This window comes from Zonotrichia leucophrys, chromosome 8 (genome assembly GCF_028769735.1).
Source record: "Zonotrichia leucophrys gambelii isolate GWCS_2022_RI chromosome 8, RI_Zleu_2.0, whole genome shotgun sequence".
Taxonomy (NCBI): Eukaryota; Metazoa; Chordata; class Aves; order Passeriformes; family Passerellidae; genus Zonotrichia; species Zonotrichia leucophrys.
In genome coordinates, this window is record NC_088178.1 from 16,920,842 (window position 1) to 16,947,862 (window position 27,021).

General features: G+C 38.7%; 2 protein-coding genes across 10 annotated transcripts in view; one reads left to right on the plus strand and one right to left on the minus strand.

The window, feature by feature from the left end:
• Nucleotides 1-13,353, minus strand: part of PRKACB (protein kinase cAMP-activated catalytic subunit beta) — an 81,160-nt gene extending 67,807 nt beyond the window's left edge. The window contains exons 1-3 of the mRNA XM_064720125.1: nt 13,272-13,353; nt 7,071-7,211; nt 4,748-4,990 (exon numbers count right to left, since the gene is read on the minus strand). Coding sequence (XP_064576195.1) covers nt 4,748 — 1 coding nt within the window. The 5' untranslated portion in view covers nt 4,749-4,990; nt 7,071-7,211; nt 13,272-13,353. The remainder of the gene's footprint in view (nt 1-4,747; nt 4,991-7,070; nt 7,212-13,271) is intronic.
• Nucleotides 13,354-13,367: 14 nt separating this feature from the next.
• The window catches only part of TTLL7 (tubulin tyrosine ligase like 7), a 65,134-nt gene continuing 51,480 nt past the window's right edge, over nt 13,368-27,021 (plus strand). For 2 of the 9 annotated variants that reach the window (XM_064720112.1, XM_064720120.1), the window contains exons 1-2: nt 13,371-13,528; nt 15,023-15,146. The gene's annotated coding sequence lies outside the window, so the exon portion shown is untranslated. Of the gene's footprint in view, nt 13,529-13,858; nt 13,986-15,022; nt 15,147-16,209; nt 16,259-21,651; nt 21,670-27,021 lie in introns of those variants that run through there. The other 7 variants (XM_064720119.1, XR_010441240.1, XM_064720118.1 and 4 more) reach the window with 7 other exon arrangements.

A 27,021-nucleotide genomic window follows, 5' to 3' on the forward strand; every position in this document is an offset into this window, starting at 1 on the left:
CAGCTGATTTTCATCCAGGTGCTGACAGGCATTTTGATATCCTTGAGAAGACAGCAGTGGCATCGCTAACAAATGAGGTTTGCTGCAGCATCTTTAGCATATTCCTGGCATTACAGCTCATCCCTTCGCTGCAAATTGTGCTGCAAAGGCTGCATATGTGGGAATCCACCAAGGTCCAATAGACATTACTGCCCTTTGGGTCTTGGTGGACAAGGATCAGCAGGTCATTGCATGTACTCCAGCAAAATCCTACATATACCATGTCCAGACCATATATACATATGTGTGTGTATGCAATGACACTGGTTCTCAAATAACCACATGCTCTTAATGCACATGCAGAACTGAGGGATTTGCATAAATGTTTTTACCCAAATGCTCTCTTTAACAGAAACGTAACAAGTATAATTCAACAGTGCTATGAAATATTAAATTAACCATATCCATGGTTCTAGCATTACATGTGTAGGCAAAGATAACAAAAATAAAGAGGGATGGATGTTTGTATTCACATTCACACTACTCACACATCTTATGCTGTATTAACAAGTTAATAACCATTGATTAATTGCAAAACATACCAATGATTATAGATATTATGTGTATACAATAAGCATTCAGACTCTTATTCCAGTCCTAATCTTTAGTTTCCTTAATTTTCTTATATAAAATCCTTTTATGCTGAAATACCTCATATCGCTGCTTATTTACAAGTAGTTTGCCTTCTTTCTGTCAACACAATTGGTTAAAAAATAAAGTAATGCAAATATGAAAAATGTTCTGTTTGTGTATGTTAATATATTTCACTAAAAGCCCAATCTGAAAATTCAAATTTCATTTGTTTTGCTGATTTATATGAGATTTTAAAAAATATACTCTAAGAAAGTCAACTCAGCAGTTTTAGCAGTATGGATTTGATGACGTTGTTTCAGTAACTCTCAGCAGGTTTTCATCCATTTTTTAACATATTTCTTGGGAACTATCAGCTAGGAATATCCTAGCAAGACCAATCCTTCACTCTGATAAAGCCTAAAGCTCTGTATCAGATGTATAGCTCCCTCATGAAACTCACATATTTTTCCCTACACAGACTTAGAACTAAAAATGAGAAGGTCATTTCAGGTCAAAAAGGATAAATTTCTTCTAGATTAAAGACTCTCAGGTGTTTTTAGTAGAAATCATCTGATCACCTGGTAATTACTTCTGGAGCCACATATCCTTTCACTTCATAACCATTCTGATTCCTAGATAAGATAGTGGCATTTCTGTAGCAACTACAGCAGTTGTTTTCAATACACATTTGAAACAAGTCACTAAATTTAAATCATTACACATCTTCATTTTCTTCTCCCAAATTTGAGGTGTGTCTGCATTGCAAGGGGTTGGCATAGACAGATTGATGGTTCAGCCCATCCATACTGCTCATCCTTAGCCTGAGGGTTTAGGCTCTGCTTGAGCTGTGACCATGTACCTGCCTTAGCTGGGGTTCTCTTTCTGTGGCCAGCCCGCCTCACAACTGCAGCAGTGCCAGTGCCAGTAAACTTCGGGCTTTGAATACCAAATTAGACTGCTTTTCCCAAAATCCCACATTCCTGCATCTTTGAATACCTCTGGCAGCCTCCTTCTCTCTCCTAAACAGAATGATATATTTGACATTTAACTCCTTGTTTTCCTTTTGGGTTGTTCCAGGCTACTGGCACATTTCCTGCTCTCAGCTAACCCCTGTTCTGCCAGTGTGGGATGCTTTTCTAGCAGGTTGCTAACGTGCCAAGAAGCATATGTATTTCTTTGTGAATATGGAAGATATTTTCCAAATTTTACAGCTTCTGACCCAGAAACAGGAATATTCATCACTGCAGCATAATTTCAGACCTGCCAAGAATACATCAATTATGTCATGTAGATGTGCTAAGGGAAAGGATGAAAGCAGGAGTACAGCAATTTACCCTGCTCCCTGTACTAGCTATACAGACAGCAATAAACTCCTTCCTTCTGCAGGAAAGGCTTAATCCACTGATGCCAAATTCATTCCAGTTGAGGACCCACCCACTCAGAGAGAAGTGAAAGGACTTACATCATTTTTCTACAATATCTGAGATTGCAAGGCCCTGAATCCACTATGAAACTAAAGCAACTTGGCCAAGAACTTGCTCTTACAATTTCAGATGTCCTGAAAAATGTTCTTTGATGCTTTTCAACTGTGAATCCAAAAGGAATCTGGAGACTCAGGAAGGTGTTTGTCACACCATGGATGTTACAATTTTGCGGGACATTTATTTTGGAAGGAGTCTTAACTAAGGGCAACTTGGGCTTCCTTCAGAGTGACTAGGTAGACTTAAAGCAAAAAGCTCCAAAGGAAGTTTACACCAGCAGCTAATACTTCACCACTGCCACCCTTTCTTTCTTGGCATTAGATGTTTCTCAAATAATTCCCAAGATAGCCACTGGTCAAAAACCCCCCATGTAAACAGAAGAAAAGAGTTTATATATTCCCTTACTGATTTTGGTTCACCCCAAGCCTCTCAAGAGCCATAAAGCTACAAGGTGAGGGTTTTTTTTATGTTTTAGACCTAATTTAACAAAAAAGGTTCTATGCTTTTGCTGTCAGTATTACCCCCTAGAAGAGAGTATTTGATCAAATTTTCTATGGATATTGGCTACATAATAATTCACCACAGGAGGTGACAGGTGCTGTGTTGAGGTCAATGTCCTGCAGAACAGACATGTTTTTTTGAGAGATAAGCTACAGACTGCCTTAATGGGCAAGTCCAGCTGCTCAGTTCTTGGCCTTTATCTCTTATGATCATTTGGCAGTGGGTGTAGTCTCTTGCTATCAGCCAAGCAGCACTTTTTTTCAGTTGCTTATAATTGTTCTGCAAATTATTCCATATAAGTTGATTATGTACATATTGAGTAGGGGAAGGTAAACAAAAAAAAAATCACTTTTTTTCTTGTATTTTTAGTAGTTTAGCAACATATTTTTACTGCTGCACACGAACTATAGCAGGAATGAAACAAAAGTCAGAGCTGATGGTATACTTGTCTGATATTTGATTCTAGTTTACTCCCACAGATTTGAATAGAAATACTGCTTGTGTAGTCAAAGTTATTAAAAAATGCAAAGCTGTTTAAAAAACTATATAGTAAGCCACTTTTAGGATAGCATCCTTAATTTCTTAAGTTTACCATAATTGAGAGGTGATCAATATTATACTGTTTGTTTTTACTGTATATTAAGACTCTGAATCACCTTCTACAGAATTGAGAAGATTAAAAACAAAAAACAAAACCAGTGGTGTTTTTAATTCATCTTTTTAGGTCTTTTCTACAGAGATCTCTAAGTTAATTACAACTGTTAATTTAAAGTAGACTAAGCTATATTAAATGCCTGAGTATCTATTTTTCCTCAGAATTAAAAATGACCTTAATTCAGTTTAGCCTAACTCACTTTGGAAGTGAAATATGCTAGGTTACCTGAAGGTCATTTTAATTCTAGCTGGGAAAGTTCAAACAATTTAGCAAGCTTTCCTACATACTCTGCACCCAATAAGTGAGGAATGATGAGGAACTAGTAGTCTCACATCTAAATCTAGGCTTCACTGTATTCTGCTCAAATGTATGTCCTATAAATTGTGTCTCTCTGTCACATATTACTGTATTGGTTAAAAAAGTCTAGCTGGAAAAGTTCTTAATGCATAATCATCTTTTCTGCTGTAATATCTTCAGTAGCGCCATCTAAAAATAGGAAAACTGTCCAAGATGGTTTTCCTGCATTTTTTTTTTAATTTCTAGAAGCACATTTTAAATAGGAAAAAATCACTTTCATAAACCTGTATTTTTACCCCTTTATATTTCTACAACTTGCTGTTTTTATCTCAGAGTTACAGCACAGTTCCTAGAAAGACTAGGAGCTGTGCATATATGCCTAATGAAGGTAATATGTCCCATTTGCTCTTATGTTTGTTATTTCTTCTGCACACATAACCTTTTGCTGCAAGTATTTTTATTTTACAGAAAACAATCACCCAAGGTAGCAACATGCAGTTTCTTCATGCTTCAGACCCCTTGCACCTGGAAGACAAATACAAGGTTTTGCTTAATGTTCAGAGTCTTCCATCTGCTTTATTTGTGTTGTTATTCCTTGCTCAGGAATTCCAGCTCAGGGTGTTTTTCTGCCTCTGATATCTCTGTCTTATGGTATTTTCAGCTCTTGGTAATATCTAAGGTTCCAAAGTACAGTCCAGTCCAACACTTGAATATTCAAGTACTAGTTTCTTGGCAGATTCTAAATTGCCTCAGCTGGTGCCTGCTTCTCCCAGGAGTCTATTTCTGTATTATTTGCTCCACTTTCTGTTGAAAACCAGTGGCTCTTTAAAGTTGGAAAGGCTTTACATTTTTTTTTAAATCTAAAAATCTTCAATAGATCTTACCCTATGGCAAGGTAATGCCACAATTTATCATACACTTCTAGCACCCCATTCTTATATAGTAAATATAATCTCATAATCTTGTCATCCTAATATTATAAAGTAAAATACACTTCTAAACATTCAGGACCAAAGCATATAACTTTAATATGCTTCATTTTTATTTAGAATGCAATACTTCTCATTTTTTGTACCAGCTTCATGAATATCCTTCTTTTCTTAGATTGCTGAGAAGTGTTAAATATGCCAAATGCATCAGCACTTGCTATTTTCAGAAGGAAAACCTCCTTCTGATAGACTTGCTTTTAAATAACACTTACTGTTTCCAGATGTACACTGAAGTGTTCTTGCCTTCTTTTCCAGTAGTTTCTGCTATTTCCAGAGTTTGAGCCTTTAAATGCTTTAATTTCTTCTCAGTGTCTTTTTTTTTGTTTAATATTTTTTTATATTGCTAGTGCCATGAATGAGTGGTCATTCCAGGCTCATAGGGTTTCAGCAGATGTTCTTCAGTCAGGTGCCTGCAGTGTCTTTTCCTTACACTAACAAGTCAGGAAGCTAAACTGCTAAAAGAATATTTAGACCAGTAGCATTTCATTAGAAGAAATAATAAACAAAAACAATAATAATATAATATTCATAGGGGTGAATCTATTGAAAAAAAATCCATGCAAGAAAAAAAGAGTCAAATTTAGCCACTTTCCATATAAAAAAAAAGCAGCCAAAACTGGATTAAAACTTTATTTACTATTTTTGGATTTCTTTTTGTTTGTCTTTGACTCACAAAGCTAAAAGGAGAAATATCTACAGTGCATGCCAAGAAGAACTTATTAATTCTCATTAGCACAAAGAAGAAGTGGTTATTTCAAGTGGTTGTGATGCAAATATCAATGTAAAACTTTTTTCCCCTCATCTCTAGAGCCTGAGAAGCCATTGTCAGACTATACTTTGATATCAGTAGATGTTCTGTATATTTGATAGATGTATGGCTGATTCACCAAGAAAGAGAAGTTGAGTGTTTTCAAGCATTGTTTTAATCTCATGAAACAGAGAACTTTGACTTCTATTTGCATTTAGCCCAAGCCAATTTTCTCTAAACTCAGTTTCACATCTGAAATATAGAGGCAATTTTCTAATAATAGTTGAAATAAATGTAATGCTTCCAGTGAAGCTTTTATTTTTCAAATTCATTTTAAAAGATGGTAACCATGTGCAGTACAGTTTTTGCACATGAATGTGACAGACAGGGCTTTTAAATTGGTATTAAGTATTATGATTTTAACCATCACATTTACAAGAAAGAACTCCATTCTTTTTTGCAAAGAGCAGATGCATCCCCAAGTAATATATTAGCCAATAAATGTCTATATATAAAAATGATGATCCTCAAGCATTTCTCATTTCCAATGCTGTAGTTCCTTTCAAATAACTTCAGGTAAAATGAATCAATCAAGGTCTCTAACAAAGGATGTATAGAAATCTGTCTTGGGGATAACATCTGCATTTATTTCTTATGCTCAGGTGCAACATTTTAACTCAGAGGTGATGGTATTATATGTGTACATCATTTGAAGTAGCTAGATATCAAAGCTTCCCTTTGATATTTCTCCTCAGAAATCTTCCCTTCCATCTACTTTATCACAGTAAAAGTTAGTTTGATTTAATCAGATATTTTTTGTCCCTCCTAGTTTAAATTTTTTTTTATACTGCTAAAATAAATTATATTTCCATTCCTCCCAAAAAATGTTCTTTTCTATCCTCCAAAGACTTTATATGCCTCTATTTTCACACTCTGCTTTTCCTTCTTTCCTATCCTTTTTGGCCTCTATTTTTGCCAAATATTGTTTGCCACTCTATTCCATTTACTTGGTCTTTCCCTTCACTGTACTGCAGATTTCCTACCAGAACTGTTATTTTGTAAGAGTTCACAAAATCAATGGAATTCAGCAGCACAGTCTGGTGGTATTTTGCATCCCTCACCTCCTACCACAAATATTTGGTACCTTATATCTTAATTTTTTTCTGACAATGTTGAACAAAAATGAAGATATGTTTAAACCAGTCAGGACCTTTCCTCATCATTACTGAGAAGACAAACTAGATTTCTGATCCCCTGGGCAAACACAAGCAGGAGCAAAGGCCATAGAAGCCATTACTGATGAGAAACTATTTTTCTAAAGTCTCAAATGAAATCTTGATTTCTTCATACTCAAATGAAGTTTTGCCATCAGTGACATCAGGATGTTACCTGCAACACTGGGCCTGGCTGTGTTTTCTAGTTTTGTGCCTGTTGCTCTTCATAAGCTATCTCAAGGATTGCATCCTCTTTTTCATTTCTGCAATAACATTGCATCAATTTAGTGAAAAGACAAGAGTATAATTGGCCATATCCATTCCTCAAAGTTAGCACAGGATAGTATATTGAATAGGCACAAAAGACATGTTAGAAATGGTCCTTGGGTAAATAACTGATTCCTATAATTTCTTAGAAGTGTTAAATCCAGGTTTAAAGTTCATTTTCCCTCTGGATGACAAGGAAGGAATATTTTTTTCAATTTATTGTCTGTTTGAAGGGGGAGCTAAATGGTTTGTATATGAATCCTTTAACATGCAAATATTAATAACACAATCAATATCAATACTTACCAGTTAGAGAGGGCTTTTTCATCCACAAATTTTAGGGTTATACAGTTAGAAGTAAAAGGCTTCTGAGAGTTCCAGTATGTTGGAGAGAAGGATTTCTATGGCAGCTGGGATTTCAAGGAAGGAGGGAAGAGAAAGGCTGGGCTGCAGGACAGAAGAGAGTGTTTGAAATGGTGGAGAGAAGAAAATGAAGGCAGGACAGCTGGAGCACATAAATGTGCAGGAGAGAATAGATAAAATAATTATGGAAGAATTGGAGAACTTGCCTCATGCACCAGGAAAATATGCAACATAGTCTTTTTAGAAAGATAATAGGAGATGGTAGCCTATCTCATTTGGAGAGAAAAAGTTTGCTTTAATTAGGAGAAACTGTGATTTTGTTACAATCTTGGCAATACACACACTGTCCAGGTTCATCCCTGCCTGTGTGTGTTCCATGTGCGCTGCTGTCTTTTCCCTGATGACTCTGAGTGCAGTAATTTGCAGACTTCTGGTCCAGACACAGTCTTTTAATATATGTTTGTACAGCTGCATCACAATGGGGGACTAATTTTGAATGGGGTCTCTGTTTTCTACCATAATTGAAATAATTAATCATAGTCATTCAATAATGTTGTCACTGTCACTTCTTGGACATAAAAATCCAATGAGATCATAAGGAAATGCACATTATGTTAATATTATCTATAATAGTAAAAAAATTACAATCCATATTCTGAATCAAAACTCACCATGTCTATGTAAGTCTAATTGTAATAGTCTTTTGTTTCTTTGCTACAGCAAGCAGTTGTAGGAAAGGATTGGCTAAAATCTGGAAGATTCTCCTGCCCCAGGCTGTGTTTCTCTACAGGCAGGGCTCCTTTCCTTGATGTGAGTTTGGAGCCCACAGCACAGACAGGGCAGGCCCCTTTACATCTCTGTTTTATCTGGTTGCCTAGACAACCCCTGTAAACATCAGTGAAACAACGTGTGGTTTTCAGAAAGCTGGGGACCTTGAGGAAAAGTGAGGTCATCTGGGGACAGACAGATCCAGGGTAGCCTTACCTATATTAGCAGACATAGATTTTTTCACGGACTTTTTTGCACGTTTCTTTTTGAACGCTTCATGCTCTTATAGTCTGTTTTAATTTGTGATATATGGAAAAAATAAACATGTTTTCTGGCAGCAGGTTTTTTCTTGTTTTCTATATTGCTTTCTGTTGTGACATAAATATATACTGTTTAAATATTTATACGTAATGAAAGAAGAATATGAGAAAGAGTACTTGGACTATACAAAAGTGACAACTCCACTTACCTTTTTTGATATGACTTTTTTTGATTACATTATTTTAAAAATTTTTTTAAATTTTCATTTTAGAAAGCATTAAAAGTACTAGTGAAATTCAAATAATGGTGAAAAAGTTACCATTTGCAATATGTTTTGCCATTAAAAATGATAAATAGATGGGTTTAATATTTGTTAGCTGTTACATTAAAGTAATGAGCCAATCAATTCAGATTTTGTCAACAACTCGATATAGAGGAATTTCCACTTATATCTGGTAAGGTATGGATTGAACAGATACTGAGAACTTTTACACTGTGAATGGACATGCATGCAAAAAGCACAGCTTTGCTGGGGTAGAAGTCTCATGCCCACTTTCCTCATATTTGACCATATTGCTTAAAATAATGATTTCATTACTGTGTCCAACTGCAAAGGAGGAGCAGCTCACATCCCTCTTTCTACTTGGGCCTACATGCCAGCAATAGCTTAAGTATTTAGTAACATTATATGAACTTGCCCCAGTTTGTGAATATTTACAAAAACTGGTTTTATTTCCTGGATGACCATAGTAACTTAGTTGACCAATAGATATATGTTTGCATTTTCCTTCAATTTATGCTTCATTTCATCTTACAGCCTTCATACAGGAGAATAATTTTTTTTCTCTATAGCTGCTTAACAAAAGGAAATGTTTCTCCAAACTGCTGAAATTCCTTTCTTAAACAGAGGCAAACAGCAGATGGAAACTTCAAGATATTTGAAAAAGAACCTCCAAGTTTTGATTACTAAACAGATACAGATGCTTCAAAATGATATTTTGTGTGGCTAAAAATAGAAGTGTTCCTATCTTAAAGCTGTTTAAAATAATTTCTGAACCAAAGGAGCCTCATTAAGCTTGAGGATAATTGGCTGTAGTCTGTGGATAGCCTTGGTGTTGTGGTATCTGCTTACATCAGTACTGAGTTTCACCCAGAGCATGTTTGGAGTGTTGAGGACTATAAAAAGTTATAGTATATGAAATGCTACATTATGTCAATATCATACTGCTACAGCTTGTAAATTCACATTGATCTCTATAATAAAAGATGTTTACAGCACTAATGAACTCAATCAAGTGCATATTTGCTGATACATAAAAAAGTAACAAGCCATCTTGCTGGGCATTTGATTTCCAGGAGATAATCCCAGACAGTGCTCTGAAGATTAGAGGGAGAGGAGATAAGAAGCTGTGACAGGCTGGCAATATCTGCCTGAAACACCATCCCCTGTTAGCAGGTGTTGGTGCTGCTGGGAAGCTGGTGCATGGATTTTGCTAACATGCTGAGCAGATGGCTTATAAAAGAAATGGGTGTTGCTTTTTGAAGCAAAAATTATGTATGGCCTGAGAAGTATTGTAGCAAGAATCCCAAGGGAATATAAAGTATAGGGATGGAAGTTGAGCTGAACCTTGCTTCTTCATTGGTAATGTTTTCTAGGCTGATGCTAGGAAATGGATGGTTTATGACAGCACAGATTGTGTTTGGACATGGCTTTATAGCAAGTGGGAAAATGCACCTGTTTAGAAAAGTGTAATCATCTACTCAGTAAATATATTCTAAGATGAGTGTTGTGCAAACAGAAGAAAACACATATAGCTATTAGCTAATAAAAATAGATATTATTCCTATTACAAATCTATATGCTGATTCAGTTTCAAAGCTTCTGAACTTCAGGATTGTCCCATTTAATATTTTGAAGATCTTTTTGGCATTTGTGAGTACTAACAGTTGCACAAGGATAGAGCCTGTTTCAACAGCAGGGGTAAAATGCAACTTCAAGTTTTCTGATCCACACCAGACTGTGCATTCTACTGCAGCTCTGTAAGCTGGCAGTGGAGTGAGCAGGAGAAACAGGTCTGCATTTCCAAGTCTATTTTGTGACTTTGTTCAAATACCAGTGTTCTTTAGAGAATTTAATTATCCTCTTTGTAATTTGAGGACATTGTCTTTACTGACTTGGAGATGGATTATATACACCAGTACAGTGCTCATAATTATTCAGCGAATATGTTTGTAGTAACAGGAAGGGTGAAATAGGAACTGTGTTCAAGTAAATAATAATTCTTTCTCTTGAAGACAGAACTGATCTGATTGCCCTCCCCATTTTTCAACTGTAACAATTAAAATTCATGAAGGAATCCAGAACTTCTGTATGGAAAAATTGGAAAAACCTAAGAAAATTCTTAGAAATATGCACATTTCTGAGAAAACACTTTCTTCTTGATCTGTTTTTCTGTCTTTCCTGTTTGTTCATTTATGAAATTCATAAGATAATCTTAATGCTATGTAAAAGGTATTTTTTTATTACTATTTCTATTTACAATAATTATCTAGGCACATCTGTTCTCAAGTGCATCAATATACAATATTTAAACTAGCTCAATATTAAAAATATAACTCTATCTAATGCTCCTAATTAAGCATCTGTGTATTTAATACCCCGCTTTGGTTCCTTACTACATTTTGTAAGCTCTAATGTTTCAGCATGGAGGTAGCGAGTACCATTTACTCTCAGAGTGATTCAGAATGCAGATCGCATTAAAAAGAGTAAATCTGATCTGCTTCTGGGAAACAACAACTAAAAGCACATTCAGGAAGAGATTAATGCCTCCTGCCTCCCAGGAATGGAGAGGAGAAAAGTGTTTCTGCTGTGAGGCTCTGGCCTTTGCTGGGAAGATGTGTTCCCAGCTGAGAACAGCACCATTGGTACCAGCTCTCTGAAAAGAGGAAGCACTAGCTGCACCTGGAAGGGGAGGCTTATCCTAAAATCCTCCCAGGAGCCAAGCAGGCCACAACTCTATCCCAAACTTCAGGTTTGCCTGTGAATCATAAAGCAACAGCTGGGTATGCTCTCATCACAAAGTCCTTTGTGGTTTGCTGCTGTTCCCAAGCTCCAATGTCCTTTGCTCAGCAGAGGTGTGCACATGGCTTGGGGTGGAGAGGCTGTGGAATGTGGGCACTCTGCTGAAACAAAGCAGGCAGGGGCTGCTGCATGCCCAGCCCGAGCTCTGACCCAGAGATAAGAGGCAGCCTTGGAAATGGCTTCATCTGCAGTCAGTGGCAGCATTCCAAATGAGTAACGGAAAGAGAATCAAACCTTTCCTCGGGAGCATCCTGGAACACAGCTTTGGCACAGCTTGACAATGATGACTGTTTACATGGGGACAAGCTTAGGTCCTGCTGCTTTAGCATGGGTTTTATATCACTAAAATTCAGACCTGTTTCTGCAAACACACAAATAAGCATGGGAGCTTCTATCAGATTACATGCTTGTGGCTAGAAATTATATCTCTGATTTTTTTTCCTTTTTTTTTGACAAGCCCAACAAAGGTTTTACTGGCAAATAAATCATAATTTCAGCATATCAGTAGAAATCACAACATAGTTTCTCATCCAACCCAATGAAAAATACCATGTCTGTAGAAAGTAAATTCTTCAACTTTACAAGCTACAAATTGATACCACACATGAGAAAACAGTCTGATATCTCTCTAGGATTTCCTAAAGGATTTTTAATGTGTTTTTCTGTGCTTAACAATAATTTTAGCATTTGCAAGAAGCCCATCATCTGTTCCTATTAAAGTATCAGCTTACCTCAAAAGATGTTAAAAGAGAGTAAAAAACCCCTTAATGCTGATCAAGTTGCAATTAAATTTTCATTATCATTTAACATTATCAACTTTGTTTCAGTTCTTTCTGACCAAGAAATAGAAAACCTAAAACTAAGCTACTGAACAGATTTATTTCTAACTGCCTTGAAGATGTAGTTGTAGACATTCTTAAGGAAGACCTTATTTTAGCCAAGAGATTGTGCAGAAAAGACTAGACTGGAATTGATTTTAAAGGTATGTAGTAGTGAGGAATGTGTGATGTAAGAATGTAATAGGATAAACAATGTAAGATCATTAATTAATTAACCATAAGTTGATAAGAGATTACCGCTAGTTCTATGACAAACATAATGCAGACAAAATAAAATGCCACGGTGACTTCCACTGCTTGTGAATTGGGCTCCTAACCTTGATAAATACAGAGGACACTGAGATACTTGACTAAATCTACTGAGATACTTGACTAAATTTCAGTTGAGGTTTTATGATTTATTCTGTAAGTATTCTTTTTTTGTCAAACTTTTTATTCTTCTGAAAAATTCCTAAAAAATTTTGTTTGGCAAGCGTTTCTCTATTTTTTCAATCTTTATTGCATTTATCTGATTAGGTCACGTGCCTTTATGCGAGGATGCAGTTTCAGGAAAAGCCCGAAATGGCTCTTTCAGAGTGGCAAACAGCGATGGTGCGCACGGGAGCAAAACATTTGGCTACGGTTCCAAAGGGGAAGAGCAAAAAAAACCTGTTTGGAGCCGCGGGCAAGGGGCACGGCTCTGTGGATGGGGCAGGTGCCGGGCCGTGTCCGGGGAACCGCCGGCGGCTCCGGGCCCGCGGGCGCCTCCACCCGCCCCGGCCCCACGCGCCCCGCGGGCGCTCGGGGAGGCTCCCCGGAGGTTCCCCGCGCCTCACGGCGACGCGAGCCCGGGCACCCACGGGGCTCAGCGGCCGGGGAGCGCTCCGCAGGATCCCTAAGGCGCTTCCCGGCAGCCGGAGCCGGGGCCGGGGCCATGGGTCCCGCGTCTCGGCGGGGCCGAAGGGAGACGGCCGCGGGCAGCCTTAAGGGCGGCGCGGCCCGCCTCGCTCCTCCCGGCCGGCGCTGGCCGCCCCGGGCGCTGCCCGCGTGGCCGCCGGGTCCGCTCGCGTCCTCGGGCAGCGAGACAGCGCGGGCCGCTCCACCGCGAGCGGGGGGGGCAGCGGCGGACCGGCAGCGCCGCCCGCGCCCGCCGCGCCGCTCGCGCCGCTCCGCGTCCGCCGCCCGACGCCCCTCGGGGGCGAACCTCGCACGTACCTGTGTGGGAGGACCCGCGCTCCCCGCCCCGCCCGACCGCCCGGCCGCCGGCGGTGCCCCCTCGCAGGGAATGGTTTGTCCCGGCTCGCCGCCGTAACCTCCCGCTCCTCCTCCCGCCCGTGCCCGGCGCGGATGCTGCCGCCCGGGCTCGCCCCGCCCGGCATCGCCCCGCCCGGCATCGCGCCGCCCGTGAGGCGCAGCACGCGCCGCCCGCGAGCACCGGAGCGCTGCAGGACCGCCCGCCCGCGCCCCGGCAGGTGAGGGCAGGGTGAGGGGCCGGCGGGGCGCGACACCTCCTCCTCCTCCTCCTCCTGCGGCGGCGGGGCACAGGCTGCCACCCCCGCGCTCGGGGAGGCGGCGGAGCGGCGGCCCGCCGTGATTCAGCATCGCCGGCGGGGAGGGGAAGCCGTGTCCGGCCGGGGGGTGCGGGGGTGCCGGGCGACCGGCGGCTGCCGGAGCGGGACCTGCCGCCGGCTCGGGGCGATGCTGCGGGGCGGGAGCGCGGGGAAGTGCCGGCAGCCCCGCCGCTCCCCCGGTGCCCCGGGGCAGCGCTGTCCGCCCGGGGCCGCGGGCAGGTGCGGCGGGAGCGCGGGCAGCGGCCCCTCGGGAAGTTTCCCCAATGCAGCGGGCAGCCCTCGCGCAGGGAGGGAGGATGACTGCGCGTGTTGTCGCAGTGTGAGGAATAGGGAAGCAGGAGGCATTCCAGGATTAAAGGTATTAATTTTCTCTTCTCGCCCCCCTCCCCCCCAATTTTTGCATGCCAAGCCCATCGTCTGTGCGGGTCGTATCGCATGTACGGCCAGGTCTCTTCAGAAGCAGTTAAGGTTAAAATGGGATCGTCTTTTGGCAGTGGTACCCAGTGGAGTCTGAAATGTAGAACAAGTTAAATCTCTGGAGATGCAAGTCAAATATCTTCCTGTGCTTTCTGTGCTTAGCTGGAAGCCCGTAATCTGTGGGATCTTTTTCAATTTCTGCTGCTGAAAGCACACATAATTGTAAGCAAAACGGAAAAGCAATTGATGCTGGAATTTGAACGTACTGCTGAATTCTGTGAAACTGACTTAAGGTCTCAGTATTGATCGCTTTGGTGCCTTTCTTATGTATTTGCAGTTTGAGTACCAAAATTAGACTTTATTCCTTCTTAAACCCCCTCTAAACCAAAAAACCACACACATCCCACCCACCCCTAGTTCAGTATACTTTTCTGTCTAAATCTCTCACTAATTAACCAGAGTGTTAGTACCTATCTAAATAATATTCAGAGAAATCCTGCTGGTTCTTTTCACACAGGAATGATTAGAAGTACTTTGCTCTGTGGGAATTGGTTGTCCCCCAAATACTGCAGAGTATCTCAAAATATACAGTGACTTGGCATCTGCAGAAGCTTTTACCCCTGTTTTAAGTGCTGCAGTGGGGGTTTTGGTAGAAATAAGACATGTTATTGTTTGAACTAATGATAGCTCAAACAAACAAAAATAGAGAAGTAGGTATTTATTATGCCATGGTTTGCCTGTGTGGTGAGTATATGTAATGTCTATGATGACATATGGAGCTCTTCTGAAGCAAGATTCTCTGAAGAAAAATGTTACAAAGCTTCAGAAAACTACATGAGGTATTTATTACAGAATATGTGACTTCTTTTATAATGACAAAATATGTTTTTACCTGCAGATATTCACCATATTATGCAAGAAAGTACAGAAAAATAGTTGTCAGGTTTATTTATTTTTTTTTTAATTTTTTTTCTTTAGAAAAATGCCCCTATTCTAGATGTCTGATGGTTTGGATACATTCCACATATTTCCAAAGGGATCTACCCAGCACTTTTGGAGTGTTAGAAGAGGTCAGGAGATCAAGCCTGTCAGCAGTTATTAGGTAATTATTCCAGTAATCTAGCAGTCATTTTAGTAATCTGAAGCTTCGGTTTGCAATCAAAATAAAATTTGTTCCCATGTTCTTCCAAAGCTGATAGTAGTAAATTGGCATCATAGATTTAGTTGTGGAGAGTTCTGAAGAACTGGGAGATTAAGTGACCAAGAAGCAGTCAGACACAAAGCCATTTTGCATTTATTTGTATAGTTAGGATTTTTCTCTAAGATGTTTCTAATGCTGTATGTTGGTTATGAGGGCCATAAATAGAATTTTGAAGGTGAAATGTGGCACACTGATGCTGACTGCTGAATGTGCTCACTCTGAACTGTCAACATCAAGAATGACTGAAGTATGATTTCTTGATTTTGAATCTCCATCCATGGATATTTATTATACATTTTAAAAGTCTCTGTAGGATACATATGGCAAATTTCTTGTACATCCACATTTTCTAATGTTCTGTGCTTTTTTTCCCCCCATTTTTTTCCTTGCCTATATTTTAATGTTGTGTTAAGGAGTATTTTTGCATTTACTAGCTACTTGCAGATGTCTCATACTAATTGAGAACACATTAATCTAAGTCTGTAAATCCTTATGTAACAAGAAATTGAAATGAAACCTTAATGTCTGAAATAGAGAAATGGATAACATCTTCTAAGCTACCCTGCATCTACTTTTGCAAAGCACCGGTCTTAAAAAATTCACATGGCAGCACGTTGCAAGACAATTTTTTAATATGAGTTACTAATGTTTTTTAAATTTTGTGCTACAATTTATCAGTGTGAAGATATCTTGTAGAAACTGACAATGTTAATTTCTCACTTCTATATGTTTCCACAAATCTTCAGAAAATCCCAAGTGTTATTATTACCTTGAAGTGCTGTGGCTTTTGGGGCAATCCTAAACCATGATGACACAGAATTTTTTTGATAGGCCTTGTATCAGTCCCTGACAAAAAAGATGAATGCTTGCCAATCTTTTTGATGAGCTATTTCCATCACTATAGTTGACACGGTGACTCTACAATGATCTGAGTGGGGAAGGAATAGTTTGGATTTGCTTCAAAGAGGGAGTTTGGAAAGGTGCATATGAACTGTCAAAGCTAGAATCTCACTGTAAGTACCACAGCATTCATATTGGAGCATTTTTGCTGGATTTTGTTTTTGCCTTGTGAACTTCAGAACACTTAGCACTCGATTAATTTTTATTTTCTACATACCTAGAAGTTAATTGGGGCCATTTGAATCCTACTGATGGAAGTCAAATGGCCCTTATTAAGCACGAGGAGCTCTTTAGAGCTCCATTAATGCTTACCTAAAGTCCTGCCAGAATGATACTTTGCAACTACTCCTTTTGCAAACATTATGAGCTTCCTGGAAAGTTTACCAGAACCAGTGAACCTTTTAAACATTAATATTTAAAATACTAATGTATTTTTAAATTTAGAATGGAGTTTGTTGATGTCTGCTACACTGATGGGTAAAAGAATAATTTGATATTGTATGGATATGTGAGAAAAAAGGTGACATTCTGAAGGAGTCAGCCTTGGAACCTGGTGGGCATTAGAGCAAATGTTCCTTTTCCAGGGTTGCAACCCCTTGGAGTCAGAATCTTTGACACCTGGACATTCTATAGTGCCCCAGTCTACTGAATCCTCTTGTTCATGGCAGTGAAGGCAAGAACCTACAGGTTCTGTAGGGGTTAAGCAATAGCTTTTTGCTAGGAGCATTTCCCAGTTTCCCTCCCTGCCTTCTCACTGAAGTGTTCATACAACTCTATGGTTTCATAATTCTACCTCATTAGTTTATACTCATTCACCAACATTGAATTCCATATGCCCAAAAACAACCTCTAATGTATTAGAATAAATTTTTGGCTTTGTGTTTTGAAAGGTTAAGTAAAGCAGACATAATGGGTCTTGCTTTCAATATCAGTTTTAATCAGAATACAGGATCTCCAGAATTAAGACCACTATATGTAATTGTACTATTTGTTTTCCCAGTGTTAAAGTTCAGAAAATTGAAAATGTTAAAATACAGATCCATATTGTTTCAAAGGCAGTATTAATAAGTATGATCACATGGGGTTTTTATGAACATTCATTTCTGGGGACAGAGGAACAGTACTGCTTTACAGAGAGCCCAAATGAACAATAATGGAAGAAAGACAAAAGCAAACATTCTGATTTAGGGATCACTTTTTACTTTCTGCAGTGGAGTGAGTGTCATGCCACTTCCCATTTATGCTTGTATTTGGTTTTGGAAGGATTCCAGATTGAAGTTTAATATGCACCACTGTCCAAACGCACCTTAGATGGCTACATTACTGTTAATTGATAGAAAAACTGGCTGCCTAAAAGGATGGAAGTGCTTTACACTGCAGTTCAGGAGCCTTTATGGCCAAGAGTAATAGCAGAGTACTAACAGTCACTCTTCAGAATATAGAAATTAAGACTAAATCCACTTTTCATGTATAATAAATGCTGCAGAACGAGTTGAGTAGGGTGTGGGTTTCACAGTTAGACACAGCAATGTGTTGACATGTTTATTTTCATCCTTGCTTAGTAGCAAAATGCTAAATATATTCTTCTTTGGTTACATTAAAGTATGTTTCCTTTCAACTTTGTCCTTGGGTTGACATGTGTTTGTTTTATTTTTAGCACTTGAAAACCAACACAGTTATATCCCTATAGGGTGCAGTGGAAGCACTGGAATATAGCATGAGAAAATGAAATCAGATGCTTAATACTGAATTGTTGCAGGTGAAGGGGCAAAGATCTTGATACTGGTTATGACCACAAAAAACAAGTGGACTGAATATTGATTTGTTGGGGAAATCATGCTTATGTGCTTGCTCAGCATGAACTTCTCTTGAAAAATATAAAATAGAGCTATGTGATAGAAGACTGCTTTCTATGCTTTTGTGGGTGGTTGTCAAGTGTTTAGTGTTCATTGAACATGAAATTTCTGTGAATTTATAATAGTATTTTATCCTTCCAAGCTTATCTTGGTGTTGTGGAAGGTGGGAGAAACATGCAAAAACGCTTCATGTCAATTATTGGCGAAAGAAATCTCAAAGGCGTGCAATTTACTCACCCAGAAAAAACTACCCTTTGAATTACATTTTATTTCATGGGGCTTTTTAGAGGGATGTAATATTATCCTAACTTTTAATGTCAACCTGAAGTCTTTGAAAGACTATAAATTACTAGTGAACATTAACAATTAGGCATTAATTTGAATAAAATGATTTTTTTTTCTAAAAATGAGCAAGAATGAGCTGAGAACATGAGTTTGGTACATCTTGTGCCACTTAAGAAATGGGAGCATTTACTGAAAATAATGTTCTGAGGATGGAAAGGAGCTATCCAGTGAATAAAATAAAGTATGGAGTTACAGGAACCAGTGCTGTTTCAAGCCAAACTTGTTTCACATGCATAGAGTTGGGAGTCTTGTAGGATATTGTGCTGGTTTTGGCTGGGAAAATGTTAATTTTCTTCACAGTACATAGTTTGGGGCTACATTTTGCCCCAAAATGTGCTGAAAATTGTGTTGATAAGAGATGTTTTGTTATTGCTGAGCAGGGCTGACATTGAGCCAAGGCCTTTTCTGCTTCTTGTACTGCCATGGAGACTGGGGATGCTTGGGAAATGGAGAGGGAACACAGCTGGGACAGCAGATCCCAGCCCACCAAAGGGGTATCCCAGAGCATGTGACAGTCATGCTTGGCAAATAAAGAGGGGTGAAGAAGGAGGAAGGGGGGGATGTTTGGAGTGGTGCCTTTTGTCTTCCCAAAGAACTGTTACTCGTGATGCAGCCGTGGTTTCCTGGGCATGGTTCAATGCCTGCTGCCCATGGGAAGTGGTTCATGAATTCCTGGTTTACTTTTCCTGTGCATGCAGCTCCTGCTTTCCCCATAAAACTGTCTTTATCTCAAGCCATGACTTTTCTTACTTTGATTCTGATTCTCTCAGCCATGCTGGGAGATGGAGGCGGTGGGGAAGGGAGCGAGTGGCAGCGTGGTGCTTAGGTGGCAACTCAGCTTAGACAGTGACAAATATTGACCCAGAGCAGCATCCACAAGTGCAGAAATGGCAGACAAGTAAGGGAACAATACAGAGTTAGATTTGAAAGTCTGGACACCAGTTGAGAAATTATGCAGTTAATGACCTCGAGCAGTCAATTAAAAAAGCCTATATATTACTTTGTTCTGTTGCCTCTAGGTATGAAGAGAAAATGAAAGGACATTGTGGCCTTTTTGCCAAAAGCAACACTCAGGAATACAAGCACATACAGGAAGCAAGTCTTTGATATTTTATGGGAAAATGAAATAAAATTTATTAGAAATTAAAATAAAAAAAGATCTATTCTTGTGAATGTGTGTTTGGGAAGGTTTTACACAGATAGTCAACACACCATTTAGTTTCCTTGATAAATAAAAAGTCTCAGTCCTAGGATATACATACATAATACAGTTCCAGTTGTTTGAGGGTAACAGATTGATAGTACAGTTGAAGCTGAGTTTCTGCAACAGCTGCATGTATGACACCTGGAACCAAGACAGTGTGAGGAGCCATGGGGAAAAGTCATCTGTGGGAAGAGACTTCAGGAGAGATGTCCAGATTTCACTCCCTGTTCTATTCTTCCACATGAAATTGCATCTCAGGTGGCTGCATTAAGTTTTCTCCTATAATTTCCTATAGTTTCAAAGTCCTTGAGTAATTTCTTCAATTTTGGAAGGTGTACTTGGCCAATATGACTGAAGTAGGGGCCTTCATCCTTCTCTAGGATGGGCAAGCAAGAGACATTCTCTGTTGTTCAGAGAGAGCTTCTGCTCCTATCATTTGCAAATTAGGGTGGTAGGAAGTAAGGGGAAATGTTTTTTACAGACACTGTAGCCTTTGCACACTCTGCTCCCCAGCTGTATTCTACCTGCATTTGATTTCCAAGGGCTAGCATTTGGCTACTTTATGTGAATATATCCCTTCCCATCTCACTAGACTTTATCCATGATATCTCATCTGAGGCCTTGAGAGGCTACCTAGAGTGGAGGCTAGACAGTGCCAAAGGAATAAAGTAGGTATTTATTAAAAAAGCCTTCGAAGGATCCTTGGGCAGTACAAGGGCCTGGCCAAGGCTACGCCCAAGAGGGACAATGGGTCACACATTTTCACACTTTTATAAGTTTTGTTCCATTTACATATTGGGGTTAATTGTCCAATTATAGCTTTAAGTTATGAAGTCTCATCCTCCCACATTGCTCTCCTCAATTTGCTGTTGTTTATACCTTTTGGGCTGGAAAAGGATTGTTTTATTTATTAAGCTGTGAGAAGAAGTTGCTAACCCTTTGTGTGAAGTTCAGAGTTATATACTAATGCAGCACAGAATCTGGATAATATGAAAACTAAAACTTAAGGCATCACATCCTTGTAGGATAGGTATGGAACTAGTGGTGCAGTCAGTCTTGTCTGGCACATCCCATGGGCCTGACTCCTATAAAACTAATGCAAAACAATGGAGTGCACTTGGTACCTCCAGTTTTCTTCCATGGTTGTTCTTTTTTGGTGGCTGTTTGTTTATTTTTTTCTGTGAGGGAAGAGTAATCCGTTTGAACAAAGGAACTTTCCAAACCTTTTATTGTCAGATATCCTTTGTGGCCCATGTCCATTAAAGTGTACTGAGCTGTCAAATCAGAGCAATCTTTTCTTAATGTAAAAGAATAATATGACAAAGAAAAGTCATCTTTTGAAGTGATGTCAGAAAACAATTTCTTATTGGTATAAATTGACATGGTAAAAGAAAACAACCTCATTTGAGGCGTAGGAATTGTTTCAGAATACTACAGAAACAGCTATTCCAGTAGAGGATGTACCTTTTCTCTTTCCATTACTACACTTAATATTTCATTTGGTTTAAAAATTGATCTATAAGGTTGTAATGCTGGCTTCACTGAAAGCAGGTAGGTTTGATTTCAAAGCTCAGATCTCATAGATCCAAGCCTGGAAGAGAATGAGAATCTTTTTTCTTATTGCAAATTATTAACTTCTTTAGCCTTCTATACCAGTGCCTTGTGTTATTGTGGTCTTGACCTCTTAATTCTATGTTTGGAGAAACCATTGTCCTGGTTACAGTAGCTCATATCCCTGTTATATCTCTTTCCAGTCACTGAGTCATTTTCTGTTTTTAGATTGTACTTCTTTTTAGCTTATTGTTATGACTAAATCCTACTGACTTTCTTCCCACAACTCTTGTCACTAAGTAAAGTGGGAAATAATGCATTCTTTTCTTATAGCATATATCGTGCCTTTGTCTTGCCACCCAAAACACAGGGAGAAAATACTTAGAAAGGGTTAAGAAAGAGATCTAAAAAGTGCTAGAGATAGGCTAAATGGGAAGGAGCTGCTGCTGCAGCCAGTCTTTCCCTGGTGTATTACTGCCTGAAACTGTATCTGCTGTCAATTATTGATAGAAAAACCTGTTTCTGGAGAGCTGACTCCTCAGATATTTCCAGCAATGCAATACTAACGGTAAGTGATTTCATTTTGCTACTTCTACTGCAGAATTATTTAAAATCTGTTTCTATATCAGTGGGAGGTCTTGGTATGACTGTATATTCTGCAGTATGTAATCTTGTCAGCAAAATCCATGATAAATAAACGTTTTGCACTATCAGTAATTGTATGCAGAAAAATTTGGTATATCACCCTGCCACATGCTGCTGCAAAGGTTCATTTTGTTTGTGGTTTTTTTTTTCACTATGACTCTACTGCAGACTATATTAATTGAAATCCATTGCCTTCAGTTTGAATGCTCATGCATTCTGTCCACCACATATATTTTGCAATGAATTATTTTTCCAGGATTCTTGTTCCTTTTCTGTATTTTTTATGCTTTTTCTGATCCATCCTTGAGAGCTTGCAGTTTATCTTTCCTTATAACAGAGAACTAGATTCGGGAGCATCTACTGAATGCAGTAAATTGTGAGCTGTTATTTGGACAAAATGTACTTGTGGAGAGCAGCATGAAGCATTTTCTGTGGCAGTGTATCTGTATATCACCTGCACAGTAATCCCGGTTTCTAAACATGTGAATCCTGCATGAGCTGTGGAATATGAAGTCCTACCTCTAGACAGCCAAACAATTCTGAAAGTGATACTTGAAGCTTGTATTCTTTGCCAAGAAAGAGAGAAATTTGGAGGCAACTCAGTAAGTTTGAGTTGTCATTTCTACTGTGGTGAAAGTTTGATTTAAGTGGACTCTAGTTTTGATGTGGATGAGACCAGAGTCTTAATTATAATTCTGAATTGCGTCACCAGCAGGTCTGTCCTGGAACTGAAACATCATGATATAAAGTCCAAAAAACTCAATAGAAATATCTGTATTTACTTCACTAGGTTACAGAGAAAATCCTGTATGCTTGATCTCATTTACATTATGGCCTTGAGAAAAATTTTGTAATTTTTGTATGTATCTTCAGAATGATGGGACTAGGAAATTTCCTGAAGAAAGCTTTTTCTTCCTTTGAGCAATCAAAGGAGCTAAAAAATTTGGAAAGAAATTTCATATTTGTGAAGTAATATTCAGAGTTCTGCATCAATGGCCAACTATGAATGCCAGTTTATGATCCTTTTTTTTCTATTTGGATGCCAGTTGTGATCATCTCAATTCTCATCTGTATTGACACTTTGCATGAAACTTTTTCTGAAAGATTTACTGTTTTAGTTATTAGGTGTGTTGTACTATTTCCTTTAGTACTTTAGATTTAAAAATACCTTTGATTCAGTTTGGTGCATTTCCTTTTTCCTTATCTGTGGTTATAAGGCAAGTATGCTACTCTCTGGCTACATATATTCTTCTATAGTGTGAAGGGCACAATATGTCTGAGAGAGTCAGAAGTACAAAAGAATAAACTTCATAATTTTCTGCCTAGGATAATATGATTAAAAAAAAGTATGTGGCTCAGTTCCCAGTCATGTTTTGTTTTGGCTGGCAGTGATGTATGTTGCTATATCATAATAAGAAATTAATGTACTTGTTTCTTTTGAATATTTGAAAAGCAGTTAGCTTTGCAGCCAGCATGCATTTGACTAAATAAGTTTATGCATTTCTTTTTCATTATGAATGCACCTTTAAGAAATATAAGATTAAAGCAATGGAAAATAAAATTGAGCCTTGCTAAATGAATAGAATATCTCACTCCTCCAGCCTCTAGTTGAGGACTTTAATTTCAGAATACTTTTCAAGTGTAGCTCTTAGTTCTTAATCTTAACCAACACTTTTTTTTTAGATTAAAAAAAAAGGGAAGAAAAAAAGTAATACACACATGCCCGAACCTCTTACTTTTAAGTGTAGCTTTTTGGACTTGACCAAGATGGATGAGGACAGGACTAACTGTGATATTGTTCCAAACTTGGAACATGGCTTCTGCTGTGATTAAAGCAATGGAGGCAATAGTTGTGCTTAGGGCAGTTTTCTCCTCTGGTTTTGGAACTATTTTAAACTACATTAAAAAGCTCTGGTGCTGTTGTTCAGTATGGGCTCTGCAGCTCAGAGGTGGTGCATGATTACTCAATAAATAAACTACTGAATACTACAATGTTACCTCAGTAATGCTGTACTTATTCAGAAAATACATTATCCTGATCCCATGAGTTCAAGCAAATCATAGGAAATTGCTTTTTTTTGTAGGCTATTCTCTTGATTTAAGTAAAAATTAAAGCTAATGTGTATAAAGTCTGGTACACTTCACTTTTCTCTCTTATTTTGGATATTCAAAGTATTACATTCAGGATCAATATTTAAGACATTATTTTTCTAGGCTTTGTGACTACCTACTGCATTTCTCTACAGGTGAGCAGTATTTGCACAAAATATTCCTATAGTAGAATAATGGAGTCTCATTTCACTGCCAATGAGGATAGTTACTCTATTTAGATCCGCTACAATGGATAAAATAGTGTGACACAAAGGGTTTGGAGCCAATCCAGCCTTTTAAGGGAATTTCTATAAATCAGGTCTATTCATTTAAAGAAGCTTCTGAGGGCTCTCATCCTTTTGAAAGTGCTTGATGTTCTCCTGTTTTTATGTGCAAAAATATTTTCAAATCAGTGGTACCCCACTGAGCCCCAAGTACTAAACTGTGGGGAGGAAAGCATGTTTTTGTGAAATATTTTGTAGCTGCTGGGGTTTCTGGTTCATTTATCAGCTGTTTGCAAACTCTTACTAGCACTGAGTGTTGGCTGCAGTGGCCTCAGTGATATTGTAGGCCAGCTGTGAATATTTCTGACTGTCACTTGTTCTTTTCAGAGTAGAAGTACATGACAGTCAATAAAATGTTAGAGATCTACCAACACTCATACAAGCATACAGGTATTGCTGTGGAGCTGAGCAAATGATTTCATAGTTGAAAATGTCAAGATAATGTGATTAAGAACGTGGTGATCATATAAGAGCACCTTTCTTGTACTTTCATGGTCAAGAAGGCTTTGAATAAATGTTTCTTCTGATTGCAAGAAACTTTTTTTGGGTGATTTATTCAAGACCTGATTATTGTCTTAACATTTGCACATCTGATGCTGAAACTACAGGCTAATGTCTGCCAATTTAAATTTCAGACTGCTGTGGGAGTGTCACCCTTGTTGTTAAACTAGAAAACAATGTTATGTGGCAGCATGTGAATTAGGATGATGTAATCTTCAATCAGAGTTGTCGTGGGCCGTGTGAGAGGATTGCAGCCCATGTCTAGTGATGCTGAAATGAATCTATGAATTGCAGGCTTGTAAAATATGAGATGAAATTATGCAGACCAGCACAGGGCTGAAGTGTGGCTCTTGTGATACACAGAACTCTGTAGAAATGAATTTAACCATATTTGTGTTCTTGTGTTCCTGAGCTTGAGGTTGTTTTCACACTAAGTCAATGCTGCCAGCTTGAAGCAAGGGAGGGAGAATATGATGTGTGAGGGGGAACGGTCTAAAGATATCTTTTTCTCTTTTTTTTTCTTCCCCAAGATCCTTAGCAAATCTCTCCCCAAGGTCTATTTATAATATAATGAATCACTGCAAACATATCAGCTTCATTAAAGGATCAGTGCTTTTTATGCTAAGACAGCTCTGCTGATATATGTGAAATGTTAAATTGTCCTATCTTGTAGATCCCTAAGGCCTCTAGCTCTTACTAGAGAAATAAATCTTTTGAGAAGTGAATGATAGAAAAAGAAAGGAGTAGTATAATTCCAGCAGTGATTAGTGTGTGGTGTACACAGTTTGAAGCTCTGCCTGGTAGCTCTTGGTGTGTGTTGATGTGCTATAATGAAGAGCTTGGATGCCTTACTGCAAAGTCAAAAGAAGAGCAGAGATGCTCCCACAGGTGCCACAACTCAAATTCCTCATTTAACTCTCTCTTGTTTACCTTTTCCCCTACCAAACCCACAATGTTGATGTCACACTTCAATATTACTAAGACACAGGATCATTATGGGATGTTGTCATCTCTGTTTCATTCATTCAAGGCCATGACTCTCTCACCGCAGAGTGTGTGAGTCCCTCAGGGAGTGTGGCTTCCTGGCCTTGGTCCTCAGCACAAAGCAAACCAACGTCCTTGAGCTGTTTGGTTCGGGGGAACGTTTCATTCGAGGGGACAGGGCTCCAGCCCTCCTGTGGCCATGGCTATCTGGCTACTCAGCTGTGGCTTGCACAGCTGATGGGGCTGAGGCTCTACTGGTGTGTGCATTTCTGGGCTGGAAATGCCTAAGCACACCAATGCTGGTCTAAATGAAGGTGGAATGGTTGTATATATTTATATAAAACCATTTCATATATATATATATATATATATATGAAATATTAAAAATGGTTGTATATAATGGTTCTGTAATAAATAGAGAACTTCCATTCAGCAGTGTTCAATGGAACTTACTGTGATCAGGGGTAGGAATACTTTATGTAGCAGAGTTAGTGAAATGTTTTGTCAGATTTATGGTGCTATTGACACTTAGTGACGTGGTGAACAAGCTCTATGCATTGTCTCTGCTTTTTGCTGGCAGAGAGTAGAACATGAAAGCTGATTTTTTTTAGCAGCAAGGCAGAGATATGTATTTTCTGAAATTTGGATTTTACTGTATAAAAGCATTGTTACACTTGCTTGTTTGAGCTATTTTGTCAATATTTTTCCTTGCCATTATGATTGCTAAATAATGTTTATTTAAAGTTCACAGCATTTTATTTTTGCATTATTGATTTTTAAGTCGTGTAGATTCTTTTCTCTTGCCTTGTCAATGAATATATTTTCAATGTTTTACTGAACAAGTTAAAGATGCAAACCTTGACTTTTCTGTACTTTTCTAATTTGGTCTCACTTTCTTTGATGGTCCTTGTTCAATACACAAACCATAACTATGAAACTCTATAGTAGTCAATTTGCTAACAGTCTGAAATATGTTATCACATTAGAAAGGGCTTTTGAAGGGTGAGAGTGAGCTAACAGATAGTCACAGTGTGTGCTCTGCTATGAAAGTCGCTTTGAAAGTCATTTTTTAAACAGAAAATCAATCTTCAGTTTTGAAAGATTTGACATTGATTCAAATTTGGCCAGTGTTTTGAAGTTTCATTTTGGAAAATGGATGAATGAAAAAAGAAGCAATGTTACTTCAAGACAACACTGAAATTTTAAAAATTGCTTCTATGCTCAGTTGTGGTCTCTGTATTTTGTGAGTAGGAAGTGATTAATGCCTGTGAAACTTTGATGTGAAACTTCCACCATTTTAAAGCTTCTAATCCATTTCCTGTTGTCTGAATCAGGCACTCTATACTTATAATTTCATAGATGTTTTGTGATATTAAACAATAAAAAAATTCAATCCAAAGCTGTGAAGTGCTAAG